The 24,527-nt window shown below is 36.4% G+C and overlaps 3 protein-coding genes and 3 non-coding genes across 7 annotated transcripts in view; 2 read left to right on the forward strand and 4 right to left on the reverse strand.

Annotated features, from left to right (window-relative positions):
- Position 1: 1 nt before the first annotated feature.
- RPL23 (ribosomal protein L23) lies at positions 2–3,954 on the reverse strand. The gene is made up of 5 exons (XM_026720941.2): positions 3,911–3,954; positions 3,052–3,135; positions 1,739–1,867; positions 631–744; positions 2–130 (listed from the first exon to the last, which is right to left on the reverse strand). The coding sequence occupies exons 1-5, from the start codon at positions 3,921–3,923 to the stop codon at positions 48–50; spliced, it is 423 nt and encodes a 140-aa protein (XP_026576726.1). The 5' UTR covers positions 3,924–3,954; the 3' UTR covers positions 2–47.
- Positions 1,936–2,069, reverse strand: LOC113449824 (small nucleolar RNA SNORA21). Its single transcript, XR_003375866.1, has one exon. It is a non-coding gene; the product is annotated as a small nucleolar RNA SNORA21 (small nucleolar RNA).
- A 2,481-nt stretch (positions 3,955–6,435) lies between the features above and the next one.
- On the forward strand, positions 6,436–6,507 carry TRNAC-GCA (transfer RNA cysteine (anticodon GCA)). Its single transcript has one exon. It is a non-coding gene; the product is annotated as a tRNA-Cys (tRNA).
- Positions 6,508–11,472: 4,965 nt separating this feature from the next.
- TRNAC-GCA (transfer RNA cysteine (anticodon GCA)) lies at positions 11,473–11,544 on the forward strand. Its single transcript has one exon. It is a non-coding gene; the product is annotated as a tRNA-Cys (tRNA).
- Positions 11,545–14,745: 3,201 nt separating this feature from the next.
- On the reverse strand, positions 14,746–24,375 carry TMEM98 (transmembrane protein 98). The gene is made up of 6 exons (XM_026720933.2): positions 24,243–24,375; positions 23,794–23,925; positions 21,472–21,505; positions 21,227–21,342; positions 19,303–19,362; positions 14,746–16,206 (listed from the first exon to the last, which is right to left on the reverse strand). Exons 1-6 carry the CDS (start codon positions 24,371–24,373, stop codon positions 15,999–16,001), a joined length of 681 nt encoding a protein of 226 aa, XP_026576718.1. The 5' UTR covers positions 24,374–24,375; the 3' UTR covers positions 14,746–15,998.
- LOC113449790 (rho GTPase-activating protein 27) overlaps positions 24,321–24,527 on the reverse strand; it is a 73,594-nt gene continuing 73,387 nt past the window's right edge. Inside the window, exon 15 of one of the 2 annotated variants that reach the window (XM_087916129.1) lies at positions 24,321–24,454. In XM_087916129.1, coding sequence (XP_087772255.1) covers positions 24,391–24,454 — 64 coding nt within the window. In that variant the 3' untranslated portion in view covers positions 24,321–24,390. The remainder of the gene's footprint in view (positions 24,455–24,527) is intronic. The other variant, XM_087916130.1, reaches the window with a different exon arrangement.

Consider the following 24,527-nt stretch of genomic DNA (forward strand, 5'->3'; position numbering starts at 1 on the left):
CTTGAGCCAATCACTTTTATTTGATTTTTTACAAAGAGCAAATATATTTATGCGATACTGCCAGCATTGGATGCAATTCTGGGCCATAGATCCGCACACTCCTTGGCAACAGGGCCTGTGATAGCAGAGCCTGGAACAAATAAAGAATAAATCAGAAATATTACTTAGCAGCAGCAGCCCAACACCATCATAAAAACAAATATCTACATTTATGATCAATTGGAAATTCCTTACTGACTTTTTTTGCATGGAACAGAAAAATTCATTTGATTTTGATTAGAAAAGTATCAGAACATCGAAAATGAAGGGTTTACTACAATCATAAAGAAATGTTGTACTTAATGGTTTGCTGCAAAATAAATTGTAAACTTCTATTTTTTATTTTTTCTACACTTTTTTCTTTGTTGCTTGCGTCTTCTCTTTTTTAGCTGGTTTTGTAAAACAGTAATGAGTGCCCAGGACATTTTAAATCATTCTATAACAATAAGACCACTCCAGAGAAGGACTAGCTTCACTGTGAATTACAATTCTGTAGCTCACTAGAATAAACCATTAATACAGACTTAATATTTTTGCAAGAAGCAAAATGTGGTATTCTTTTTAATTTTTTGATCCCTTCAGCAACAATACCTTTCATTTCTCCTTTGTTGTTTACTATCACTCCTGCATTGTCTTCAAAATACAAGAATACCCCATCTTTTCTCCTGTATGATTTCCGTTGACGAATCACAACTGCTGGATGTACTATGAAAAAGTTCAAAATCAGTAGTTTAGTATGCAACACCTGAATTTGAAATCAAGCATTGGTTTTAGAGTTATTATAAAATAAAATTCCGCAACTGAAAACAATCAATCAACCTTATTAAAATGCCGGTCATGGCAGCATAGAACATAAAATGTAAAACCCTAAATGTATATATGACAGAAAAATTAGAATGAAAACATGCTCCAGGTAGTATTAAATTCTGTATGACTTACTGGTATCAGCAACAGTTACAGTAATTATGTGCTTATACCATTTAATTAATAGGACTTCAAAAATACTCTGCTCTAGCGAGATCATCTCTTAAGCCTCTGGTATGGTTCTGGTGCTCATACAAGATTTCTAATAGACAGAACTTTAAAGTATACAATTTTACTTTACTATAAAACATTCATATTTTGAGGAAATTGGAAAACAGAATAGTCTTTCCTTATCTAGTAACTTTGTTATGGATTACAGCTCAGTCAGCCCCCATATTCTGGAAACTCTGGGGAGTTATCGTTTGAAGAATATAGATAGAATACATATGCATCACTTTCAGTATTTCTGGCGTAAAATTATATTCTGTTCTGTCCTAAATTAATGAACTCTTCTAAAATATAACCCAAACTAGATACATTATCCTAAATTGATTTTCCCAAAGGAAAAATGTTTTTCCAGAATATATGAATTCATAAGCTGAAAACACAACCCAATTCATAAATTAATTTAAAATAAACCCAAACTAGATTCCATCCAATGTTAAATCATTTCAGGCAAAAACACTTTATAGTTAATTCACAACTAATATAGATCTCATCAATATACCACAAGGATCACTGCATCCAACCCTCTTACTTCTAATTCCTTCTAATGTTGAAAATGTTGGATAAATAATCATTAGATCATAACTGTAGTTTCTTCCAACTACTTTTCACTTTCAGTCCCCAAGTAATATAAACAAGATCAATAAATCTTGTTCATTCCATCACTCACCCTTCTTTCTCAGCTCTGGCTTGCCTTTCTTGACAGTAGCCATTACCATGTCCCCCACACCTGCAGCTGGTAGTCTATTCAGACGCCCCTTAATACCTTTCACTGATATTATGTACAGATTCTTGGCTCCTGTGAAAAAAAGAGTTACTGCTATTAACAAAAACTTTGTATCAAAGATATAAAAGACTTCTCAAAATTTTTGTTGCATTACCGATTGAGGAAAAACAGCACAAGCTGTAACCTCACCCAAAAGTAATGCTGTTTCTTTACCCTTCCATGACAACTCCCTGGGCCATCGGAAAACAGACCCAACAAGTGCTTTTTGGAGGGAAAACTCATTGCTTCTAGTCTGCATCACTTGTTCTTTTAACATGACTGTTATGGCTCACAACTGAACTTATTGGGATTTTTTTTTCCAGCTGAACTGGATAGGGATAGAGTTCTTTCCTCTTAGATTCTGAACTGCAAAAAGTTAATTCAGGGAATTAAATGCTTTAATATATATTAGAAGGGAAGTAATTCAAGTGGGTACTCTACTTTCAACTTATATATGGCAATTTTAAAATGGCAAAACTCCTGCCTGCTTTATTTGTTACGTTACTATGCTGTCATAATAAAACTTTCTCACTCTTTTTATGTAGGCTGCTTGCCTCACTTGTACAGAAGATAGCAATTTGCGGGTTTGTTGTTTTGATAACTAGTACCCTTTCCTCAGTATAAGAAATTAACTCTCACAAATACTAGCTTGTATATTTTCCACTTCCACTAGAATAAAGCACCCAAATATCATCCAGCCCAAATTCAACCACATTCTGGATTATTTTCATTCTATGGAGAGTAAAAAATTATCTACAAAAATTATCTAAATCTAAGAAAAATATTTACTGATCTAGATTTTTGCAGTAAATAACTGAACTAAAGGATGTTTCTTCATTTATGTAATACATTGTTCACCACCTAGGGTGTTTCATGATGGACAAACCGAAGCTCCATCCAATTCTAGAAATACCTCCCGTAATCCAAAAGTAGAGAAAACATTATATATGATTTCCTACCATGAATATTGCAATTGTCTGTAAAGCTTAAATATTTACCAATCCAACATTAAGACGACCTTAGAACTAGCATTTTCCCACTTACTTCAGGACTGATTATGTTGCCTTATCAAGGTATTGAAAAAGTCTGAACCTTGTTATCTGTAAGCTGTTCTTGGGACCCCTTTTGGCTAAGGATCAGTTTAAAAGTGTTGTAAGAAAACCCCACAGACTTGCTATACAGAACTATTTATTCAAATTAACCCAATCAAGACATACCTGTATTATCTGCACAGTTGATCACAGCTCCCACTGGGAGTCCAAGTGAAATGCGAAATTTCGCACCAGAGGAACCACCACGTCCTATTAAAAAGAAATTGGATGAATTGTTTCTTCATTAAAGCAATAAAAATATGCCAATATTTATCACCTTTTTTGATTGTTTGAGTCTTAAAATCAGGTAAATTTTCCCTAAGAAATCACTGTTTTCCATATATTTACACTTTGTGTTAATTCTGTTCTAATAGTTTGAAAACCCCTATTACTGGTAGCTAAGTAATTACTCTATTGATCTATGAAGCCTCTCCGATCTCCATAGTGTGGTTAAAAAGGGGGGGGGGATTTGCATATCCCTCATTACCCAAATGGGAGAAGCAAAAATAATTCATTTTGTCCTCTCAAATATTTAAGGCAGGGTTTCTCAACCGTGGCAACTTTAAGATGTATGCTGGTTGGGGATCTCAAAATATCTTAAAAGTTTCTAGTTGTGAAATACTAATCTACAGAACTACAATAGAAATAAAACAGGGGACGAGGATAGGCCAATATCGAGTACGAGGTCTGGAAAAGATTATGTCGCAAATATTATATAGTAAAATCCTACTAAAGCAGCTGAAGTTACAAGCGTACTGCTTTCCAATCAAGTTCTCACCTTCCCGCCCTACCTCAATGGTTTCCTCAAACCCCACGAACCAAAAAAATATTGTTTTTGAACTGGATGGTCGAAAATATTCATCTCGTCAGAAACCTAACTTTCACCCATCAATAATGCCCGACAGAGAGACTGTAATATCTTCCCAAACTAGAGCGATGAAGGAGGATTCTCTTCCAGACCATCTCGCGGTTTAACAGGCCTTACCTCGCTTGGACATCTTGCTCAGGAGGCTGGGAAAAAAAAGAAAGGAAACGCAAGGCTTGCCGGGATAACTAATACGTTTTCAAAGTCCCATGTCACGTGAGACGACCTTCTCACGTGATACCGGAAACGGATATTAAAAATAGCCCTACTTTTTTTTTTAATGCTAAAGTAATATTCTGTTAAAGGTGAATTTAATCAGAGGGCTTTAGGCATCTTTTTTTTTCTTGTTTGACTTTGTAGTTTAAATATGTATTTATTCAAAGAAGCGCCCTCTTTACTTTTAATTAGTCGTCCATCCTTATAGGCGATTCTATACCTGTAGTTCCTTGCAATCGAGCTTTATTTTAAACAGAATATTCAAACTGAGTCGGTCATTTTAAAACATTGAATCTTAAATTATTCGAATCCTGATAAAAGTTGTCCTAAACAGGTACGAGTTTAATTCTAGTTACTATTTATAGTGACAAAAAGAGTAGTTAAGCTAATATTTTGCAAAAATATAGGAAACACTCTTGACAGCCTGAAAATCAACAGTACTACTGTTGTACAAAATTTAATATTTTGAAAGTGAAATGAGGAACAGGAAAACATAAGGCAGATTAACTGAAGTGTTGACCAAAATTTGAACAGCAATTTAGGCATGAGATCAAACTGCTGCTTGGAACATAGATTGGCTCAGCTCGGACTCTTGAGCTGACTTGATACACTGAACGATTAATTAATTAGGATAAATTTGTATAACAAAATAAGCTAAACATGATTAATTTATAGTTCAGTATATTAAGAAAATGCAATTGTACAATAATTTTTAGCTTTTCATTATCTGTTCTATTATTTTCCTTTTTTTTCTTACACCAAGAATAGCTGTACAAATATATAATGTTCTTAGGACTACGCTTGAACATTTGAGGAGGATTTGAGGCTAATGTTTTTGAATGATTTATAGAAGCATCTGAAGAGGATCTTGACTGTGTAGATGAGATAATAGAAGGGGAACTTATCAAATCTGCAGAAGACACTAAGTTGGCAGAAATAGCCAACAACCCAGAAGATAGGCTCAAGATCCACATGGATCTTGACAGACTTGAATTATGGCCCCTATCTAATAAAATAAAATTCAATGTAGAGAAAGTAAGGTTTTACACTTAGGCAAGAAAAACCAAATGAGATTAGGTGAAACATCACTCAATAGAAGTAACTGCGAGAGGGAGTTACTTGGAATCCTAGTAGACAACCACTTAATATGAGCTAGCAGTGTGCTGCAGCTGCCAAAAAAGCTAATGCTATCCTAGGCTGCATTAACAGAAGGATGGAATCAAGATCATGTAAAGAATTAGAATTCTTTTTATTGGCCAAGTGTGATTGGACACACAAGGAATTTGTCTTGGTGCAAATGCTCTCTGTATACATAAAGATACATTCAAGAGTCAAGAATCATAAGGTAGAACACTTAGTACTGCTTTATAAGACTTTGGTAAGATCGCATGAGAATACTGCATCCAGTTGTGGTCACCACAACATGAAAAAGATGTTGGGACTCTGGAATGAGTTCAGAAAGCAGCAACAAGGTGATTAGGGTGCTGAAAACTAGAACATATGAAGAATGATGCTGCCATGAAGAAAAGGGGGTCAACCTATTCTTCAAAGCACCTGAAGGTAAGACAAGAAGCAATGGATGGACACTAATCAAGGAGAGAAGCAATTTAGAACTAAGGAGAAATGTCTTGTAAAAGTGCATTGGTTTGCCTTCACACATTGTGGGTGCTCCCATCACTGGAGGCTTTTAAAAAGAGACTGGACATCCATTTGTCTGAAATGGTATAGGGTCTCTTGCTTGAGCAGTGGGTTGGACTAGAAAACCTCCAAGGTCCCTTCCAAGGTCTATTATTCTGTTATAATGAAGATATAAATTGCAATAAGTGTGTTACTGATTGTTATAAGACTGCCAAAGCCCATACTTTCTATGTATGTTGGACTACACTTCCCATCATCTCCATCCATAATTTCCATTTGCTGGCGGAGGATACTAAAGCTAATATGTCTTCAGAGCATCAGGCTATAGACTATTTTTACAATATAATGTGGAATCCCATATGGAATCCTATGCCCTCCTTTTAGGAGGGGTAATGAGTTTTCAATCCATCAACCTGTACAAGTTCTCAGATTCAGTCTCAAGAAATTACAGTTTTAATGTTTGTCTTTCCTGTTGGTCAAATAGTCAAAAATCAAACATATTTTAAATACTAAAATGTATGAGTTTTTCCTATCATCACTAAGCATTAACAAAAAAAATCAATTCTTATATATTAGTGACCAAAGTGAAAGTAAGGATTTTTCGGACTGAAAAGGCAAACGCCAAAATAAACTGTTTATATTAACGTGTGGATTGTTCCCAAACTCTAATCAATAGGATTCAAAATCTTCCGGTTGTTTTTTTTCTTTTTTAAAGATGGGGGGAAGAAACGATATAATTTATTTTCCTTCCTTTGAAGAGAAATGGTAGCGACCAAAAAAAAACAAGCCAAGGGGGTATAGCTCAGTGGCAGAGCATTTGACTGCAGATCAAGAGGTCCCTGGTTCAAATCCGGGTGCCCCCTCAAAAAATACTTTTTGTTCAAAATTCAAACCAACTAGTAATATGCACCAACCAGAATTTAGGAATAACGCAGAAGCAATTTATAAAATATATAACAATTTTTAATATAAATTCCATGAAGCTAATTTACGCAAATTGCACAACAGGAATCTCGGCAGCACCGTATACGTACAGCTCTAAATTCTTTAAAGCGACCAATCAAACTCGAACAAATCATTTTTAATTAACACAATTACAAATCTCCAGGATCTATATATCTCAATATCACTAATCCATATGCAAAAGACCCGACGTGCGGTTCTGTCATGTTAAGGATAAAGTCAGCGCCGCTAAACGAATTACATTTCGGCGTTTTTCAACCTGAACAATCGTATGATGTGCGGAATACCACACTCAACATGGCGGGAGGATTCTGGGAGTTAAAGTACAGAAGACATCTTAAAATTTCTCGGGTTGTGAAACACCGTTGTAAACCAAGAGCGCTCGAGCGGACGGCCTCGCGACTCGCTTCCGAAGCATCGGGCTGCCTCGTGCTCCTCCGCGGGCAACGATTGGCCGAACCGGTCCAGGCGGCTGGGCAACTGGCAGGCACTCCGCCTGACTCGGAGAGCAGCGTCGTCGTCGTCTCGCGAAAGATTGAGGACTTGGGACGCTCCTTCTCCACTAGGGAGAAACCTTATAATATAATTGTTCTGCTTGTCCTCCTTCCCGATTATGAGATACGGTTTTGAAGTGGTACCTCCTGACCTACATTTTTTTTTAAAAAAATTAAGTCTGAAAAGATATTAAAGGAACAAGAGGGATTTGGTCAAGGTATATATGTGTATTTTAAAATTTAACAATTACATGCAGTTCAATTTATAATGATAGACATTTCTTGACATATGACCATAACTGAGCCCAAATTTCTGTTGTTAAGTGAGACAGTTGATAACTGAATTTGGCCCCCATTTTATGATATTGCCACAGTGGTTAAGTGAATCTCTGTAGCTGTTAAATTAGTAATAAGTGGTAAAGTGAATCTGGTTTCCCTATTGATTTTCAGGACATAAAAGATGATCGCATAATCCTGGAACACTGCAACCATCATAAATATGAGCCAATTGCCAAGCATCCAAATTTTGATAATGTGACCATGAGTATGCTGCAACAGTCATAACTAAAAAATGGTCATGTCATTTTTTTTCACTGCTGTTGTAACTTCAAATGGTTACTTCAAACTAAATAAAAAGTCGTTAAAGAGTATTTGTAAAGAATAATACTAATATTGAGTCACTGAAGTAGTATGATATATTTTTGTGCAGCACTAGCATTTCTGTAGAGCAGTCCTTTGTATGCCCTTCTAGCTGCAACATCCTCGGCCCAGAGGAAGACAGAGGATGCTTTTCTACAAGATGCTTTGCTAATAAAGCTGAAAAGTGCTGAGCAGAAACACAAAAAAGGGACGATGATCAACTCAAGAGGGATTGCGTGTGCAGACACTTCAAAAAGAAGTTGGCTTTTAATGTTGAGGTGAAATTTGCAGAGGAAAAATTGCAAACTACAAGAACCAGGAGCACTATTCAGAGGACCCTGAGGACACAGATAAACCTCCAAGTGCTTCAATGCAAATTACTAGCTGTCTGCAAGGAATCCATTCCCCACTATCCTATTAAAACTGAAGATGCTTCTTGGATGAGAAGTGAAACTTCTTTAAAAGAAAAAACAATTCCAGTTGCCTCCTGAAAAAGCACCTCTGGAACAGGTGAAAGCAAAGAAAGTTTTTTCTTAATCTGCCTATGCTCTGAAAAACAATATGGTTTATGCAAATAAAGTCTTCCAAACCGCTAGTTATCGGTAGTAAAACTTCCTCTGTGCAGTGAATGATAATTCTTTTATCTTTTAGATGGTTAGTTAAATTGAAATTTAAAATTCAATTGTTCAATTGAAATTTTTCTCTGGATTGCTTGTGTGGAAAGAAATATCCTGGTTCAGTTCCAAGTGGGGAGAAAGATACTGGAAACCGGGAGGCTGATTGGAAAGATGGTTTATTGATGAAGCAGAACCACATGGGAAGCTGGCCAAAATGGAGTTGAGAGTGGAAGTTTTTTATACCTTCATTGGGCTTTGCACTTGAGCTTCCTCTTTCTTTGCAAGAACATGTATTCTATTGGCTGTTGCCAAGATTCCTATGGATCATGTAGGGGTTATAGCTGGCTCTATAAGCAAAAGAGGAAATACAAATCCTATGTACTTGTCTGAACTAAGTGTGGTTGAAATTAAGACTGCTCTTGGAATGGTGCAGTGAAGGGGCTTTGGACTGCTCTGGGCTGGTGCAATCTTTCTTAATGGGCACAAAATATCTGCTGGGAGCTATTAAGAAAAACTGAGTCTGTTTCCTGCCTCTAAAAAAACATGTTTCTCCATTTCTTATTTAGGGAAATATAATAATCTGCCTTTTTAAATATTCCTCAAAACATTTCATTCTTTGGGGGAGGGGAGGCGGCTTCACACACTTCTTTTTTCATTTTGCCCTATAGTATTGTATTTTTGCATAGATTTGCATATTGTCTCAAGTCTATACAGAATAAAGAGACAATTGAAAAAAGCACAGAAATAAAATAGTTTCTGCATACTTTTACAAGAAAAAATATTCTAAAGATATCATTGGACTATAAAAAGTGGCAGTGAGTAAAGAAAAGGAAGAGGAAGAGGAAAATATTCTTGTGTAATTTATATTAATTAATTCTAACCTGTATCAAGAATATTTCTATTGTAATATTTTGGTCAATCTGCTTTTAATCTGTAAACAATATGGATTATGAAAAAAAACCCTCAAATATGTCTTTTCATTAATCTAGAAGTATTATAATACTGATGGTTGGATAATCTTAGAATATAATAGTCTGAAAATGTGCCATGTTGAGAAAGTGCTGCTGAAAGTGTTCATTCCACTCCACTAAGGGCTCTCAATCAACTAGGTTATTCTAGAAGCTACAACAATCCTTGCTTTCTCAAAGGTGGCATTTTGAGTGTTAGGGCAACAATGTTTCATGTTTCATACATGATGTCAATTTTTTCAGTCTGTATTTACAACTTCTGAATTGGCCATAAGTGAAGATAAACTCATACAGCAAATTCTATGACGCTTTGAAGATCAAGAATGCTACTGTTGTACAATATTTAATATATATCTGGAAAGAGAGAGAAGGGAAATGATTAGTGAAATGAGAAATAGTACTGACTGAACAAATATTAAACAGCAAGTTAGCTATAATAACATTTCATTGAAATCAATTGTTAATTAAAGATAAGTAGGTTGCATTTAATCATGCTTACAGGATTAAATGAACATGAATTTCTCAGCTCAGACTCTTGTGCTGACATGATGCATTGAACAATAAACCAATCCAGCGTAAATGTATTAAAACTATGAAAAGGCAGTTGTACAAAATTATTTTCACTGTCTCACTATCTGGTCTAAAATATTCCTCATTTTCTTCCTTCACCCCAATAACTCTGTGTACTGTATATATAATTCTCAGGAATTATACTCGAAAGATCCAAAGTTTAGGCTTGTGACCAGTAAAAATGTCGATAGTAATAAGTGGCTTATTTGTTAAGATTTTAGGAAAGGTTTAGTGGCAGAATGCATACTATCAATATGTATCAGGCTACAACTCTCACCACATTTCTTTGCTATACTGGGAGGGAATATTATATATTCAATACCTCTTCAAAGTACTAGGCTGCAGACAGTTTTTATAATGCAATGCCCAATCCTATGGTATCCTGTAAGGAATCCTGTGCGTTTTTCATAGGACTCCATGCATAACAAACTTCACTAAACAATAAACAAAACGTCCATTTCCAGTTCTTAAGTTCAGTCTTGGGACATTATATTTTAAATTATTCCCTTCCTAAATGGTCAGAATGATCAATTGATTGGTTAATTACTTCTACAAATTGGTGTTTATCTCTGTGACTGCACAGATCTGTGCAGATCTTTAAAGTGATCTATCCTTGCCTAGTTTTTTTAGGTCTTTCAATAGTGTACCCATCGCCATATATAAGTGAGTCTTAACTTTCCTCCTAAGGATCCTCGTCTTCCTCCTTTTGCCTTTGCAACATAAGACTTTCCTGGGGAACTAGATCTTCACATAATATAAAGTAAGAGACATTGAGCCTGGTCCTTTGTGCCTTGAGTGAGAATAATTTGATATCTTTGATGATTATTTGTTTATTTTCTTGGCTGTTCACAATATTCTCAGAAGTCTTGAGGAACACAAAGTTCAAAATATCAGTACACTTTTTATCCCAAGTCTTCAAAATCCAACCTTTGCTTCAATAAAGTGTCATGGCAAAACTCTTGTCTGCATGAGTCTTATCTTTATAGACAGATACATCCTGATACCTGCATATCTTTTCCAACACCTTCATTGTTATTTTTCCAAATTTTGCTTGCAATTTGTGTCTTGATTGCTGATTATTACTGATAGTCTAAAAAGCAGAGGTCTCCACAACTTCAATATTTTTGTCAGTTCCAAGCTTGATTGCTATTTTCATCTTCATTATATCTAACTGTCCCATTTTTTAATTTTAATGTTTTATTGTGCTTGTGGATCATTTGCATTTTTAGTGTTACAAGTGTCACAGTGCAGATAATTAATCCTGTATTTTTTCATCCAGTTTCTATTCCAGGTTCTCTCAGTATATATTCCACATATATTTGTAGACTCAATAAGTAAGGAGAGAATATACAACTTTGGGTCAAAATGGAACAATTTCAAATCCTTGTTATGTGGGTCTTTCCTATTGTCACTAAACAAAAAGCCCTACAATATGTATTTGATATGGGGGGGAAAACAAGGGATCTTCAGGCAGATAATGAAACTACAAGAAGAAATTTTACTGCTGAACGGAACATTTAAGTTTCACTTCCTTCCCTTGAAAAAAACCTGTAACAACAATGTTTGCTGGAGACATTGGGGGTATAGCTCAGTGGTAGAGCATTTGACTGCAGATCAAGAGGTCCCTGGTTCAAATCCGGGTGCCCCCTACTTGTGCTTTTTTTTTTAAAAAAAACAAACTTACATTTAATATACACAGTAATGCTCACTAATCAGAATTTAGTAATAATATATAAATAAATGTGTACAAATTCCATAACAATCTCTGGAACTCTGAGATATGCATATTATTTTAATAGCTTTACCATCTCAAAGTCCACTTCCTTTCTAAGCAGTCAAAATAATTAATTCCCCAAGACAACAGTTCTTGTTCCTTCTGCCTCCCTGATGTTTTTATCGGAAAAGAATGAAAGAACCAATTAAGCACTTACATAATCAGATCATCTTTCTTCTTGGCTATGATTTAGTGCCTGTACTGTTTACATGCACGAACTGAGATTCCTTATATGTGTGCTAAGTTGTCCATGTGAAGCCATAAGAACAGCTCTCTAGGTAAATTGCAAAGCAGTAATCAGCACATGATGGAAAAGACCTTTCCCCATGCCCTCCTCTTTTTCATTTCAAAGGATTCCACTCCATCTGCATCTATCAGGAAGCTGTGATTTCTCACAATTGCAAGATAGACCACATGATTTGTATTGTGTTGGCTTAATTGTTTTGTGCTTCAACACCCAAACAGCTAAGCAGGCAAAATATCCACCAGTCATAGAATTTCTTCAGGAACAGCATAGGTCTAGTTACAAGTTTCTTTACTTTTGGTTTCCTGCCTAATCTCCTCCTAAGCTCCATTTTGACCATACACATAAAATGCATCATCACGAAATAGATGAAAGCATGTAGAGAGATGGGTCAAGCAGCACATTGATTGAGGACTAAGGGTAGGTCTGATTGCAGGACTTCCTTATCTCCTAGGTTCCATTTTGACTACATCTGCTACATAAAATAATTATAGCAATGTCACAATCATGAAAGAGGTCAATCTCACAAAGGAGACACTACAAGGTATCTGTTTATTTAGAATTTTCCTCCTCTTCCTTTTCTTTATAAAGGAAATGAATGCTTTCTTCTGAAGGAGAGAGAGGAGGAGGAATATCCGTCCAGCAATGTACTGTTTCAGCTTTGTGGGAAAATCCCTTAATGTGGAATGAAAGCTGTCACTGTAGTGCTAACAGAGTAATCTAGCCCTACTACATGATAACCATTTTAATGTACTGGTCAATGATTTTTCCACAGAAGATGTTCCTAATGTTGATACATGGTAGGGAGCTGTCTGCACACTGTTGGTGCACGGTTGCTGAACTAACTCAAAGGGACCTTCATACTAAAAGATTCACCTCTATCCCTCTTATACAAATTTGAATGACCACAAATACAGTGCTGCTGTGTCTGGCTCTTTAGAGTCAAAAGCAACACGGTAACAGTCTGATTGCAGATGGAAGGAGAGAGATCATGTCACATAAGGCTAAAACGAATCACAATATTTACATATTATACTTGCAACTTTGGTCCAATTATTTCATTTCCAAATTTCACCTATGAAAATTTTCTGATTTTTCTCAATACCCAGAGGCACATTCTGGATGAGTTGCCATCTAGATTCATTTAAAGGTTACAACAGTCTAGTTTTCTTGGCAAAAATAGAGCACTTACATGTCATTATTTTCTTCAAGCTTTGATTTTTGGTAAGCTTATACCTGTACAGTTTCACCTGTCTTCATTTTTGGATTGTAGGAAGTTAGCACCCACCCCTCTCCTAGAAAAATGAAATATCCTGGGAAATATTAAAAAGGCAGAATATTTCCCCTAAAGAGTAAAGTAGAAACTCAGAGAAGCAGAAATTCAGACACCACCACCCCGACCTTTGCTAAGGGGCCATTAAGGCCTAGGCCAGAGTATTCTGCATAATAAAGTGTCTACCTATCTCAACCTGGCCTGGGAAGATTGTATCAGCCAACACTCAGGTGAAGCCATGTGGTCCAGACAAAGCCTACAAAGTTAGCTAAGACCCACCGCCCACCCCAAGAGAGTCTGACAGCCAATGGGATATATTTCTTACACAGGAACAGGAAACACTAAGATGGGGCCCACAGAGGTTATATAAGGGTCTCTCAGCACCTTGGTCTTTCCTTCTTGACCTTCCCTTCTCACCTTGAAGTATGTGATCATCCTTTCTTTTTCACTTTGGAGCTCCAAGCCATGTGGTCCTGCTAACCACCATTAAACCATCTTTCCAAATAGCCTCCATGTTTCCAGTTCTTTTTCCCCACTTGGAACTGAACCCAGAAAGATATTTCAACAGGATATTCCCTTCCTCTGTTGACCTTACCAGCAGGAATGACCCTACAAGCATATATCTTCTCATCAACATCACTGTCCTATCATGGAACCTACCGGACTATGCCACTAATTTATTTCCATGGGAAGAGGGAATGGTGTAGTAAAACACAAAACAAAAACAACAGAATTGAGATTATTGGTTTATAACAGTTTCATTGAAATGCATCTTCTAATATGAACAGGTAACATATATAGGGAAATAGTTGATTCAGATATTCATGATAATGTATATGATGGTAATGTAAACGTCAGACAAGGTCATTTAAGATTCTCTAAATATTTTTCCCTTTTGGAAGTTGAAGTGGCCATTAACAAGTTACATCAGGGTCTTACCACTGCTGAATGAAAGTCCTATCCTTGAATTGGCAAAAAAAACCACAGCAATTATCAACATTATATTTGTTGACTGTATGTTAAGTCTATGTCTTTTCTGAGAGACTACTGAATGCTTTCAAAAGTAATGTTAACAGTGTTGCCAATTTCTATAAATGGGAACTAGCATTTTAATTATTTCTCCAAATGTTGGCACAACTCTGCAAATATGAACTCAGCAAAGTATAGCTTGATCCAGTATATGAAGATTATAGGAAAATAATATCTAAGCAATATATGCTTGTGTGTGGCAGAAAATGTGATTGTTTTCAGCAGAATTCTGCAATTATGCACTCTGGAATGCATTATTTTACATAGTTAATTTTAAGATCATGCTGCAATTATTCTAGCAGTTATTTTGTAATGAAGCAGAATTGTGGCTTAAGAGTTATGGAAGTTGTAGCTTAGTACATCTGGAAGGTTAAAGGTTAGAGAAGACAGATTCTTGTCAAAAGTGAATGATTTTATTATCTGTATTGCATGTATGTGTATTTTCTTTCAGTAATGCTGCTGATTTCTGTGAACAGCCTAAGCAAATAAGATTCAACTTGGTCAATAAATGCTTCCTTTTCAAACTCAAATGGTTGAAACTGTAATTTTTATTACATTTACATGAAAGTGGTAGTGATAATGGGTAGTATAGATGTAAACAAAAATCTGTGCAAAAGGCAAACCAGGAAACGACCCAGTCTGGAAATACTTGGATGAACAATAGATGTTAGCTAACATTCAGATATAACTTCATAGGAGGTTTTTGTCATACATTAATATTAGCAATAAGAGATATTGAATACATGGAGAGGACTATTTATTACAAAAATTTGAATGAGGGAAAACTCCCTCTCTATATATTTCTGAATGGTTTCAAGTTCAACCTGCAGTTGTTCAAGAGGAATTTACTGACTCAATCAGCTGCTAATTCCTCTACAATCTCCCAATTTACACTGTACACATTATTTTCATATAGAAAGAAAACGTGAGTTAGAATCCAAAGAACTGTAGAATTGGTTTTGCAGAAACTTGAAAGTGTTTCCGAATCAGGTAGGTAATGGGTAGGGGAATTACTATCAAAGACACCAAGGGCCAGGGGTTATTACTGTAATCGTGGGCCACTGTCACTTAATTATCCACATGAGTTTTGGTACAAGTAGTCCTTGACTTACAACCATTTGTTTAGTGACCATTAAGTCACAACAGCGCTGAAAAAAGTGGCATTTTTCACACTTAACAATTGCAACAGCCCCATGATCACATGATCAAAATACGGACATTTTGCAACTGGCATGTATTTATGGGGACTGCATGGCAGTGTCCTAGTGATTATCTTTTACAATATTCTGATAAGTCAACGGGGAAATCAGGTTCACTTAACAACTGTATTACAAATTTAACACCTTCAGTGATTTGTTTAACAAGTGTGGCAAGAAAAATCGTAAAACGGAGAAAGACATCTAACATCTGCTTTGCTTAACAACATAAATTTTGGGCTCAATTGTGATCTTAAATCGAGGTCTATTTATATATAACTCCCTCCTTTTTTTCTTGGCTGTTAACTATAATTAACAACAAATGCCACAGTCAAAATATTTCTGATTGCTGACAAAAAGTACTAACAATAACACTATGTCCTCCTTCCCAGTTCTACCGCTCCAGCACGAGTATATCTCAGAGTCACTAATCCAGATGAAAGTCTAGAACAGTGGAGGTGGCGCTTCTATCATCCTCAGGATAACAGACATTGTGCCAAATCATCAACGCTGCTCAATACTCAACGACGAAGAGGAAGCCCAGAGCCATTTACGACAACGCGCCCCCTGCCCTCTTCCCCTTGCTCTCAAATTGTAGACTGCTCATGCAGAAAGCCTTCCGACCCAGAAGGAACTCGCTCCGCCTCCGAAGCCAGGGCTGCCTCGCGCAGCACGCTCACGTGCTCCTCCGCCGCGGACAAGGATTGGTCGATCCAGTCCATGCGGCTGGGGAATTGGCAGACATGCCGCGTGATCAGCACCAAGTGACTCACCGAGAGCAGCAGCGCCGTCGTCCTGCAAAAGAAACAGGAATTGGGGCGGGGCTGATGAGCGAAGGCCCGCCCTTCCTACCCCGCTGCCAAGAAGCCTTTTTCAACTTTTTTTTTGTATTTAAGGCGCGCATGGGCGTATGTTCAATTTGTTAAAGTGAAAGATATTGTAATATTAATATTTAATTACCGTATTTGTTTATTCAGTTTGATGCTGTCTGATTCTAAGTGACTATTTAACATTAATATGATTACATTTTTAATGCAGCTCTAGTACTTTTTCACAGAGCCAGTTTGATGTTAAGGCTTCAGACTGGAAATTGAGAAACTGAATTCTAGTCCAACTTTAGATTCAAAGGTAGCTGGGTGATCTTGCACTAATCAAGGAAGCAACTGCAAACCACTTCTGAAAAAACTCACCAAACTTACAGGAAAGCAGGAAAGATTGAACGGAAGAAGAAAAAAACTAGTTTGCAGCGCAATCTCCACAAGCCAGTCAAACGGGAAGAGCTCTTTGCTCAGTGAAAAATAGATGGTGTGAAATGTAAGGCTGATGACGTAAGGCTCATAAAGCAAGGATATCATGAAAGATCTCTTCCGGATCATAATAAAGTGAACTTGGTTTCTAAATGGAAATCCATTTTTTTTAGATGGAAATTAAATGAACTACCGTTAGGAAAAGAAATAATAGTGGAGGGTTGTAAAAATAAATTCAGAGAGGTTTTTGAAAATAATCTTAATAAAGGTAAGCATGATTTGGGATGGAAGCAAAGCTTTCATGAATTATTACTTCATATGACTTAATAGCAAATTCTCTAATCCATGGACAGGTCTTTCTGTCATGGCTTTCTATTGTAATGCTGAGCATGTATCTTTCCATGGCTCTTTGTGCTACCTGTAGCCTTGTATCAATTGTGACAAATGAAAGTATACAATATCATCAAGAGAGTAAAAGAACTGAAATGCAAATGGACTGGTAAGAAGAATTGATGGCAGGTAGTCAAAGGTGGTCATAGAATGGATTCCATTTAATAAAAAGCATCCATGAAAGCAGCCTAAAACAAGATGGATTGATGAATATGTTAAAATATGAAATGAAGTTAAGATAAGATAAGATAGAAAGATAAGATAAGATAGGAGAAATTATATTGTCGGAGAGAATTTCTGTGATAAAAATATTTTGCCTAGAATGATATTTTTGTTACAGACAACACTATTTTTGACAACTGATATACTATTTTAAACTGGCAAAAGGATACATCTAAGTTTGCATGTCAAAGGAAAAAAACAAGACTTACATTAAGTTGTTTCAAGAAGCAAAGGAAAGAGAAGGATTAGGTTATGTTATTTGATATTGTAATTTGCAGTTTACTATTTGGATGGGTGTTGAGAAATAGAACACCTTTAGAATTAAAAGGACATGACCTAGATTTGAGTGGTGCAAATATTTGTTGTATGATAAAGTTCAGTTTAATGTCAGTTTTAAAAATCACTATTAGATGTGCCACATTGAGAGTATGGAATAGATACAAATCCAGGTTGCACCCCAAAACATAAAATAAGTATTTTACTTATGCTGAGAAATAATAGGCAAACACAAATGGTTAACATAGTGTGAGATAATAAAATTCTGTCAAAGGAAATACAAAATTAAATTTAAAGAAAAACTTATGACACAGGGACCTAATTGTCAATAGTTTTCCTATTTATGATTAATCAGAAAGATTCAAAATAGCTAAAATAATGTATGGTACTGAATGTTCTGTTTGAAATAGAATTGTGTCCAAAGATGAAAATATGATTGCTAAAATATGTAGACCTTTATTGGAATATGAAAGAGGAAGAACAAGTGAAAGAATGTATGTTAAAACAGGCTAAAAAAATTATTATAATATACAAATAGAACAATGGGAAAATGATGAAGAAATTAATATTTACACTATGGTATAATCTTAAAGAGAACTTTCATAAAATGATGTACCATTGGTATGTGACACCTGAAGAATTGTCTAGCATGTATAAGGCATTTCAAATTTATATTGGAAATGTGAACAGCAAGAAGGGTAATTTTATTATGAACATGTAAAAAGCTAAAAAAAATGGATTCACATATGGTACGTATACTGATTCAGAGGATTTTGAAGATTAGTGTATAATTGAGACCTAACGTTTTTCTCTTTGGACTAACGGATAACAGTTGGGAAAAATTATGAGTCTTTGTTTTTGCATAGAATAACCATAGCAAGATTTGTATGCAAATAATGGAAAGATTTGGAAATACTTACAATGGAAAAGTGGTTGATGAAGATGATAGAATTTGTTGAGATAGTCAAATTGATTTGCTTGATTAGAAAAAAGGCACTATCTGAATATTTATTTCTGAACGAAACTCTTCATCAACTTTTAGTGTAAAAAAAAAACTTATGACCTGGTTTTGATGATTAGACAGAATAGATTATAGAAATAATAGAGTGGCAAGCTAGCTTTAGAGAGAGAGATAAATTTATAGCTGTAGTTACGATTCCTGTAAAGAAGATTGGAAACCAATTCTTAATATCTTTTTCTTTTCTATTTTTCTTCTGCCTTCTTTCTTCTTTTTCCCTTTCTTTATTTTAGTTTGTATTGACTTTTACTCGTTTTTAAAACTTAAAAACTTATACTTAAAAATAAAAATCTATTTAAAAAAAGATTGCACTGATTAAGGGAAGCCTTTCTAAAGGCGATGAGACATGTTGAAATACATTCCAAAAGGAACTTGATGAAGAACTCCCGAAGGACCACATATGCAGACATCCTAAAATGTGGGAGTGAAAGCAAGGGAACATTTCTCCAAGAAATATATTGTTTTCTAGATTATATAGTTAGAAAGTAAGGCAGACATCTATCATTTTTCTCATGAGTGATCATTTCAAAAATAAGCATGAGTTGTAGGTCTGTTTGGAGAAGATAGCATGTCCCTTCTCTTTGTTTGTTTTTTTCTCAAAACATAATTAGAATTTAAATTTGTCGTAAAGAAAAAGATGGCTCAGGAAGGTTGATTATACAATGCAAACAGAGGCCCTCTGTTCTCTAAAATAATGTATAGGTATCACACCTTCCATCCCAAGCAATGCCTACTCACCTAGCATCTAACAGTTTGGGGTCCAGTGGTGGATACATAGATCGAACCACATCATCTACCCTATGAGGAAAACAAAGATGGCTAGTTGTAATTAAACAATGTATACATCAAGGAAGTGAAATAAAAACTGCTATGCATCTGTCTGTCTATCTATCCATCCACTTATCCCTTCTCTTCTCTGCCTGTCCAGTATAAGTGGAATGGCAGGGGAGCAGCACAGCTTGCTCCCTTCTGCTTCTGTTGAATTTACGAAATATTCCTCAGCATGTCTTTCTTGCATTCCGTATATTAGCTTAGTGTGACAAAGTGCACCAAAGATTGTTATCCTACTGTTAGTGAGGACATACATTACCAGGATCACCTTTGCGTACTTTCATATAGAGGGTAGACCTTATGTCTCAGGCAAATGTTGTTAAGGTTAAGCTGATAAAATTAAGGTGTTGTAAAGTTCCTAGCCAGACAATCAGTTTTTGTAGAACACAATAAAGTAGTCAACCTGAATCCTTCATATGTGGATCTAGTTGCTTGCACCTGACACAGAGAGATAGAAAGATAAATATCTCTCTGCATCTTAAACCCATAGAAACATGGGGTAGGAAAGGATCTTGGGTGGGTCACCTAGTCCAACCCCCTTGCCCAAGGCAGGATCCTCAAGCAGGAAAAATGATTGCCCAATCTTCCCGAAAACCTCCAGCAATGGAGCACCTGCAACTCCGAGAGATAAACTATTCCAATTGATTAATTTTCTGGCAGAAAATTCTTCCTTAATTCCAGGTTGGATCACCTTCTAACAAGCTTCCATCCAATGCTTTGCCTCAGGTGCTGTGAAATATAAACTATCCTGCCCTCAGGTACTATGGAGAATAAACTGACTCTTTCTTCCTTGTGACAGCTCTTCAAGTATTGGGAGATGGCTATTACATCACCCTTAAACCTTCTCTTCGTTAGGCTAAACATACTTAGTTTCTCTAGCCATTCACTGTATGATTTAGGCCTCAGACCCCTTATCATCTTTGGTTACTCTTCTCTATACTGTTTCTGGGGTCTTAACATCATTTTTGTATTGTGGCGAGTAGAATTAGGCATAGTATTCATGTGTGGCCTCATCTCTGCAGTATAGTGTAGTACTATCACTTCCTGTGATCGTGATGCTTTTCCTCTGTTGATGCAGTCAGACGGCATTGGCCGTTTTGGAACCTTCAGCACATTCCTGGCTCTTACTTAAGCAATGGTCCATCAGGACACTTTCTCAAGTACTACTGTTGAGTTAGGTCCCATCTATACTATTCTCTGTGTATTTGGTTTTTCCTGCCTAAGTGCACGACCTTACTTTTCTCACCAATGAATTGCAACTTGTTGGATAGGGACCAATGTTGGATAGGGACCAATGCTCAAAGTCTGTCAAGATCCTTCTGAATCTTGAGTCTGTGTTCCGAGATGTTAACATCTCCCCCACCCAGGTTTGTGTCATCCACCCTTTTAATTCTGTCCCCAAGGTAATTTATGATGCTTGAGAGCACTGTACCCAAGACAGAACATTGAGGTATCCTGCTGCATTTCCTTCTTCTTATACTCCTGTGATATACCCAGATACATTTGGCATCTTGAACAGAATTCCAGCCCAGTTTTCCCTTCTCTAAAACCTTCCTCTTCTATCCTGCAAATCCAAGGGCATTAAAAACAGAGAGGGCAAAGAACAATGAGGGCAACTGGAAGAATGCCCATCCCCAAAGTATGACCAGTTGAAACAGTCCTTTTCACAAAGAAGTAAATTGTTTAAACAATCCCATAATAATGTTCTGTACATCCTCCCTTCTATTTATTCATTTGGTTTCTATCCCACCTTTTGTTCAGGCTACAATGGACCTTTTTTTCCCAAACCACTCCAGAGTCCTGTTCCCCATAAGTTCTCTATAACTCGCACCTTGGGCTGATTCGTTTGGCTACCACAATAATGTCATTCAGGCTTGCTGGGTACTTCATTTGAGCTCCTGACCCCATTGTCATGGCAACAAGCTTCTCAGTGAGAGTGTGGCAGATCTGTTCAGAAAGTAAGATAAATGAGTGTTACATAGGAGTATGCTACTTAATTGTACTTGACTTACATGTGCTTCCATGCACCTTCTCTCTTCACATTATGATTTTTGAAGAAAAAAAAAAGAAATGTACCTTTAGGATAGCAATGCAGTGAGATACCAGGCCCCTAAGGAAAAAGATAAATAGCAGCAAATTAGAGAAGCATTTCACCAAAAGTCTTTGGACTCTTCCATGATTTTCTGGTCTTCAGTTTTCAGGCCTTCATTCAGACACAAGATCTTCTATTTCTGAGCAGGACATTTTGTTCTCAGCTCACTTGACTAATTTGACTCTTGTCATCCAAAGTTGTTGACAAGTTTCCCTTCAAGAACTGATTAACCAATGCACATTCTGCAGCCAGTGATTTGAAGAGTGAAAAGAAACTGGCATGAAGCATAGATTTTTTTTGTCTCCTATAAGAATGCATTGATTACCTTGGTGGTATAGAGGCACAGTGGTTAGAATGCAGTAGTGCAGGCTAATTCTGCTGACTTCCAATGGCCAGCAGTTCAGCAGTTTATCACCAGTTCAAAGTTGACTCAGCCTTCCATCTTTCTGAGGTTGCTAAAATGAAAACCCAGATTGTTGGGGGGGGCAACATGTTGAATCTGTAAACTGCTTAGAGAGGACTGTAAAGCACTGTTAAGTGCATATAAATCTAAAATACTATTGGTATTATACACATGTAAAATCCACCTTGTTAACTTTGGAATGAATTGGGCCAGTCACAGCCAATTTTCTCCTTTCTCACTCAGCTCGACACACTTTGGAGGGAGGAGGGAGCTTTGGAATGTCAAACCAGACATCAACAACTCCTATCTCGTGTGAACCAAGGTCAACGCTGCAGATACTGGCCAGAGATTGGAAAGAGATACCAGAACATCTAACTACTAAGGAGATGCTAGAACACCTAATTGGAAAACGTGACCTGTGACAAAGAGGGAGGGGGCTGCCTAATTTTTAATTGTATTGAAAGCATAGGAAATAGCCAGAGCTGGTTTTAAGATCATCCGTACTGAAATGATGTACTCAATAAAGCCGTTCTCTGAGGAAACTGAAAGTCTTGGAGTGCTGACTCATTTGGGTTTGTAAGTCGGAACCTTGATACATATATGTTAAGGCGCAAAGATATTACCTATTTTTTTTTTAACAGTAATGAAATTCATACCAATATTTTACACAAATAAGTAATGTTAGAATTAGGTTTGTCTAGTCTTACCTCCAAATCACTCTTTTGTTATTTCATTTAAATTAATATTTCAAATATAAGATGCATTGGAAGTACAGGGCCTGCAATTGTCAGCATTCTCAGTCAAAGGAAAGGGGTATCAGATGAGATAAGACCATGCAAAATGTTAGCATGGAAGGACAGAGATAGCAACTACTAATGGATTTTGAGGGGAAGCAAAAAAACAACCTATGTGGCAGACGTAATTAAAAAACAGAATCTGCCAGGAAGGGCCTAGTTCTAGTATGGAGGCAAAATGCATGTTTAATGGTGGTCAAAATTGAGAGAAAAATTATAAGTTACTCTTTTATAATGGAATTTATATAGTTAGACTAGAAGATTCTCTTTTGCTCTTTCTGATGCTTTTCTATTAGCTTTTTCTTTTTCTGCATAAAACCCACACCCTATAACCTAAAATATGTTCAGTCACAAGTACATGATACATTATTATAATCTTCTTGAAGAACGGGAAGATCTGTCCAGGCTAGGCAACAAGGGAATATCCTCCCAAGGTAAAGCCCAGCAGCTCAGCAGTAAAACCAAGATAAGACACTGAAACACTGAAAACAATGCCTTGCTGACTCTCAGACTTATAGTTTATCTCATTTTAGAATATAGAGAATAAGGTGTGTATGGGGAGGGCCTCTTAGGTGTGGCGTGTTCTGTGCAGGAGTATAAAATGTATTGCTTGAGTATAGAAGTTTGCTCTTCTTGGACCCCAATTCACTTTGGAAGGAACTAGAAGGCCGGTTTGCAAATGCTTATTTTCTTTAATAAACCTTTGAATTGTGAACCAGACTTGTTCCTGTGTTGTGAGTATTGAATAATTTGGTTCTTACACCTCAGATAATGAAAGGAAAGTATTAAGTTTTTAGCTGAATGCTAAAAACAAAGATTGTTGGATAACGGTATTTTCAAAAGCTAACTCCTATGCAGTTTCTTCTCCCCACTAATATTGCTTTAAAAATGGGTGAAAAAGTGTGAGTTCGGTTCAGCTATATTTGTCAAATACTTGATTATTAATCCTTTTCAATGTAATACTTCTGTACTAAACATTTAAAGAGAAGAATTTGAAGAGATTTTTGGACTTTATTCTCTGGTCCCATTTTGTCCCAAATTGTATGCAGCAGAAGAAAAACAATCCCTTCCAGATTATGCTGCCTGGAAGGCATTGCTGCCCAACTTACGAAGCATCATCAATCCAGTCCTCATTTGCCAGGATTGCTTCAATATGTGGGTTGGTTATTACCACATCATCCATCTCCAATTCAGAGGGTTCAGACTGTGTCTCCATCGTGCCAATTAGGTCAACAATAGGCCTCGGAGGAAGCACAAAAGAAATCTAAGGCATTGTGTGTATCAAAACACCCCAAATTAAACTTACTTTGGACCAATAAATTCAGCATGTTTTGAGATCAAAATTGACTCATAAAACTCTTAATTGACTGTTATTTATTACTAACAAAAGTCATAGATTAGACATTCCCATTTTGGAATCCTTCACATATATTGTGCCTTCAGTGCCTCGACTCCTTAATTTTGGTGATCCTGGTTTCAAAATCTGGAAATTGTTGTCCCAAAACATCCCAGGAGAGTGAATGAATTACTAGAATCCACAGTTGAAAAATAATCTCACCTGGTATCATAATGATTCAAAAAGTCCTTGAGTCGGCAGTAACGTTGCCTACATACCACAACCAGAGCCACAAAAGAAGCCAGGAAGATGGTTGCCAATACCCCAATGGCTACAATCACAACTGTCTCCATTGATGCTCCTGGTAACCTCAGGGAATGAATGGACAGTTCAACAGCAAGATGTCTTCAGAAACACTTCTACCTGAATTAAAACTGAATAAAATGAAGTCTTGCTGGTTAAATATACCAGGAATAATGAAATGTTTGGCTTTCAGAAGAATTCTGT

The sequence above is a fragment of the Pseudonaja textilis genome, chromosome Z, assembly GCF_049901715.1.
Source record: "Pseudonaja textilis isolate UNSWEBS1 chromosome Z, rPseTex1.2, whole genome shotgun sequence".
Classification (NCBI taxonomy): domain Eukaryota; kingdom Metazoa; phylum Chordata; class Lepidosauria; order Squamata; family Elapidae; genus Pseudonaja; species Pseudonaja textilis.

Coding starts and splice junctions, on each gene's coding strand:
- RPL23 (XM_026720941.2), bottom strand. Junction 745..1,738: donor GCCAGAGCTGAGAAAGAAGG/GTGAGTGATGGA, acceptor ACTTTTTCATAG/TACATCCAGCAGTTGTGATT. Junction 131..630: donor CAACAAAGGAGAAATGAAAG/GTATTGTTGCTG, acceptor TATTTGTTCCAG/GCTCTGCTATCACAGGCCCT.
- TMEM98 (XM_026720933.2), bottom strand. CDS start 24,373: ATGGAGACAGTTGTGATTGTAGCCATTGGGGTATTGGCAACCATCTTC. Junction 21,506..23,793: donor GACTGGATTGATGATGCTTC/GTAAGTTGGGCA, acceptor CTTTTTCCTTAG/GGGCCTGGTATCTCACTGCA. Junction 21,343..21,471: donor ACTGCATTGCTATCCTAAAG/GTACATTTCTTT, acceptor CTTTCTGAACAG/ATCTGCCACACTCTCACTGA.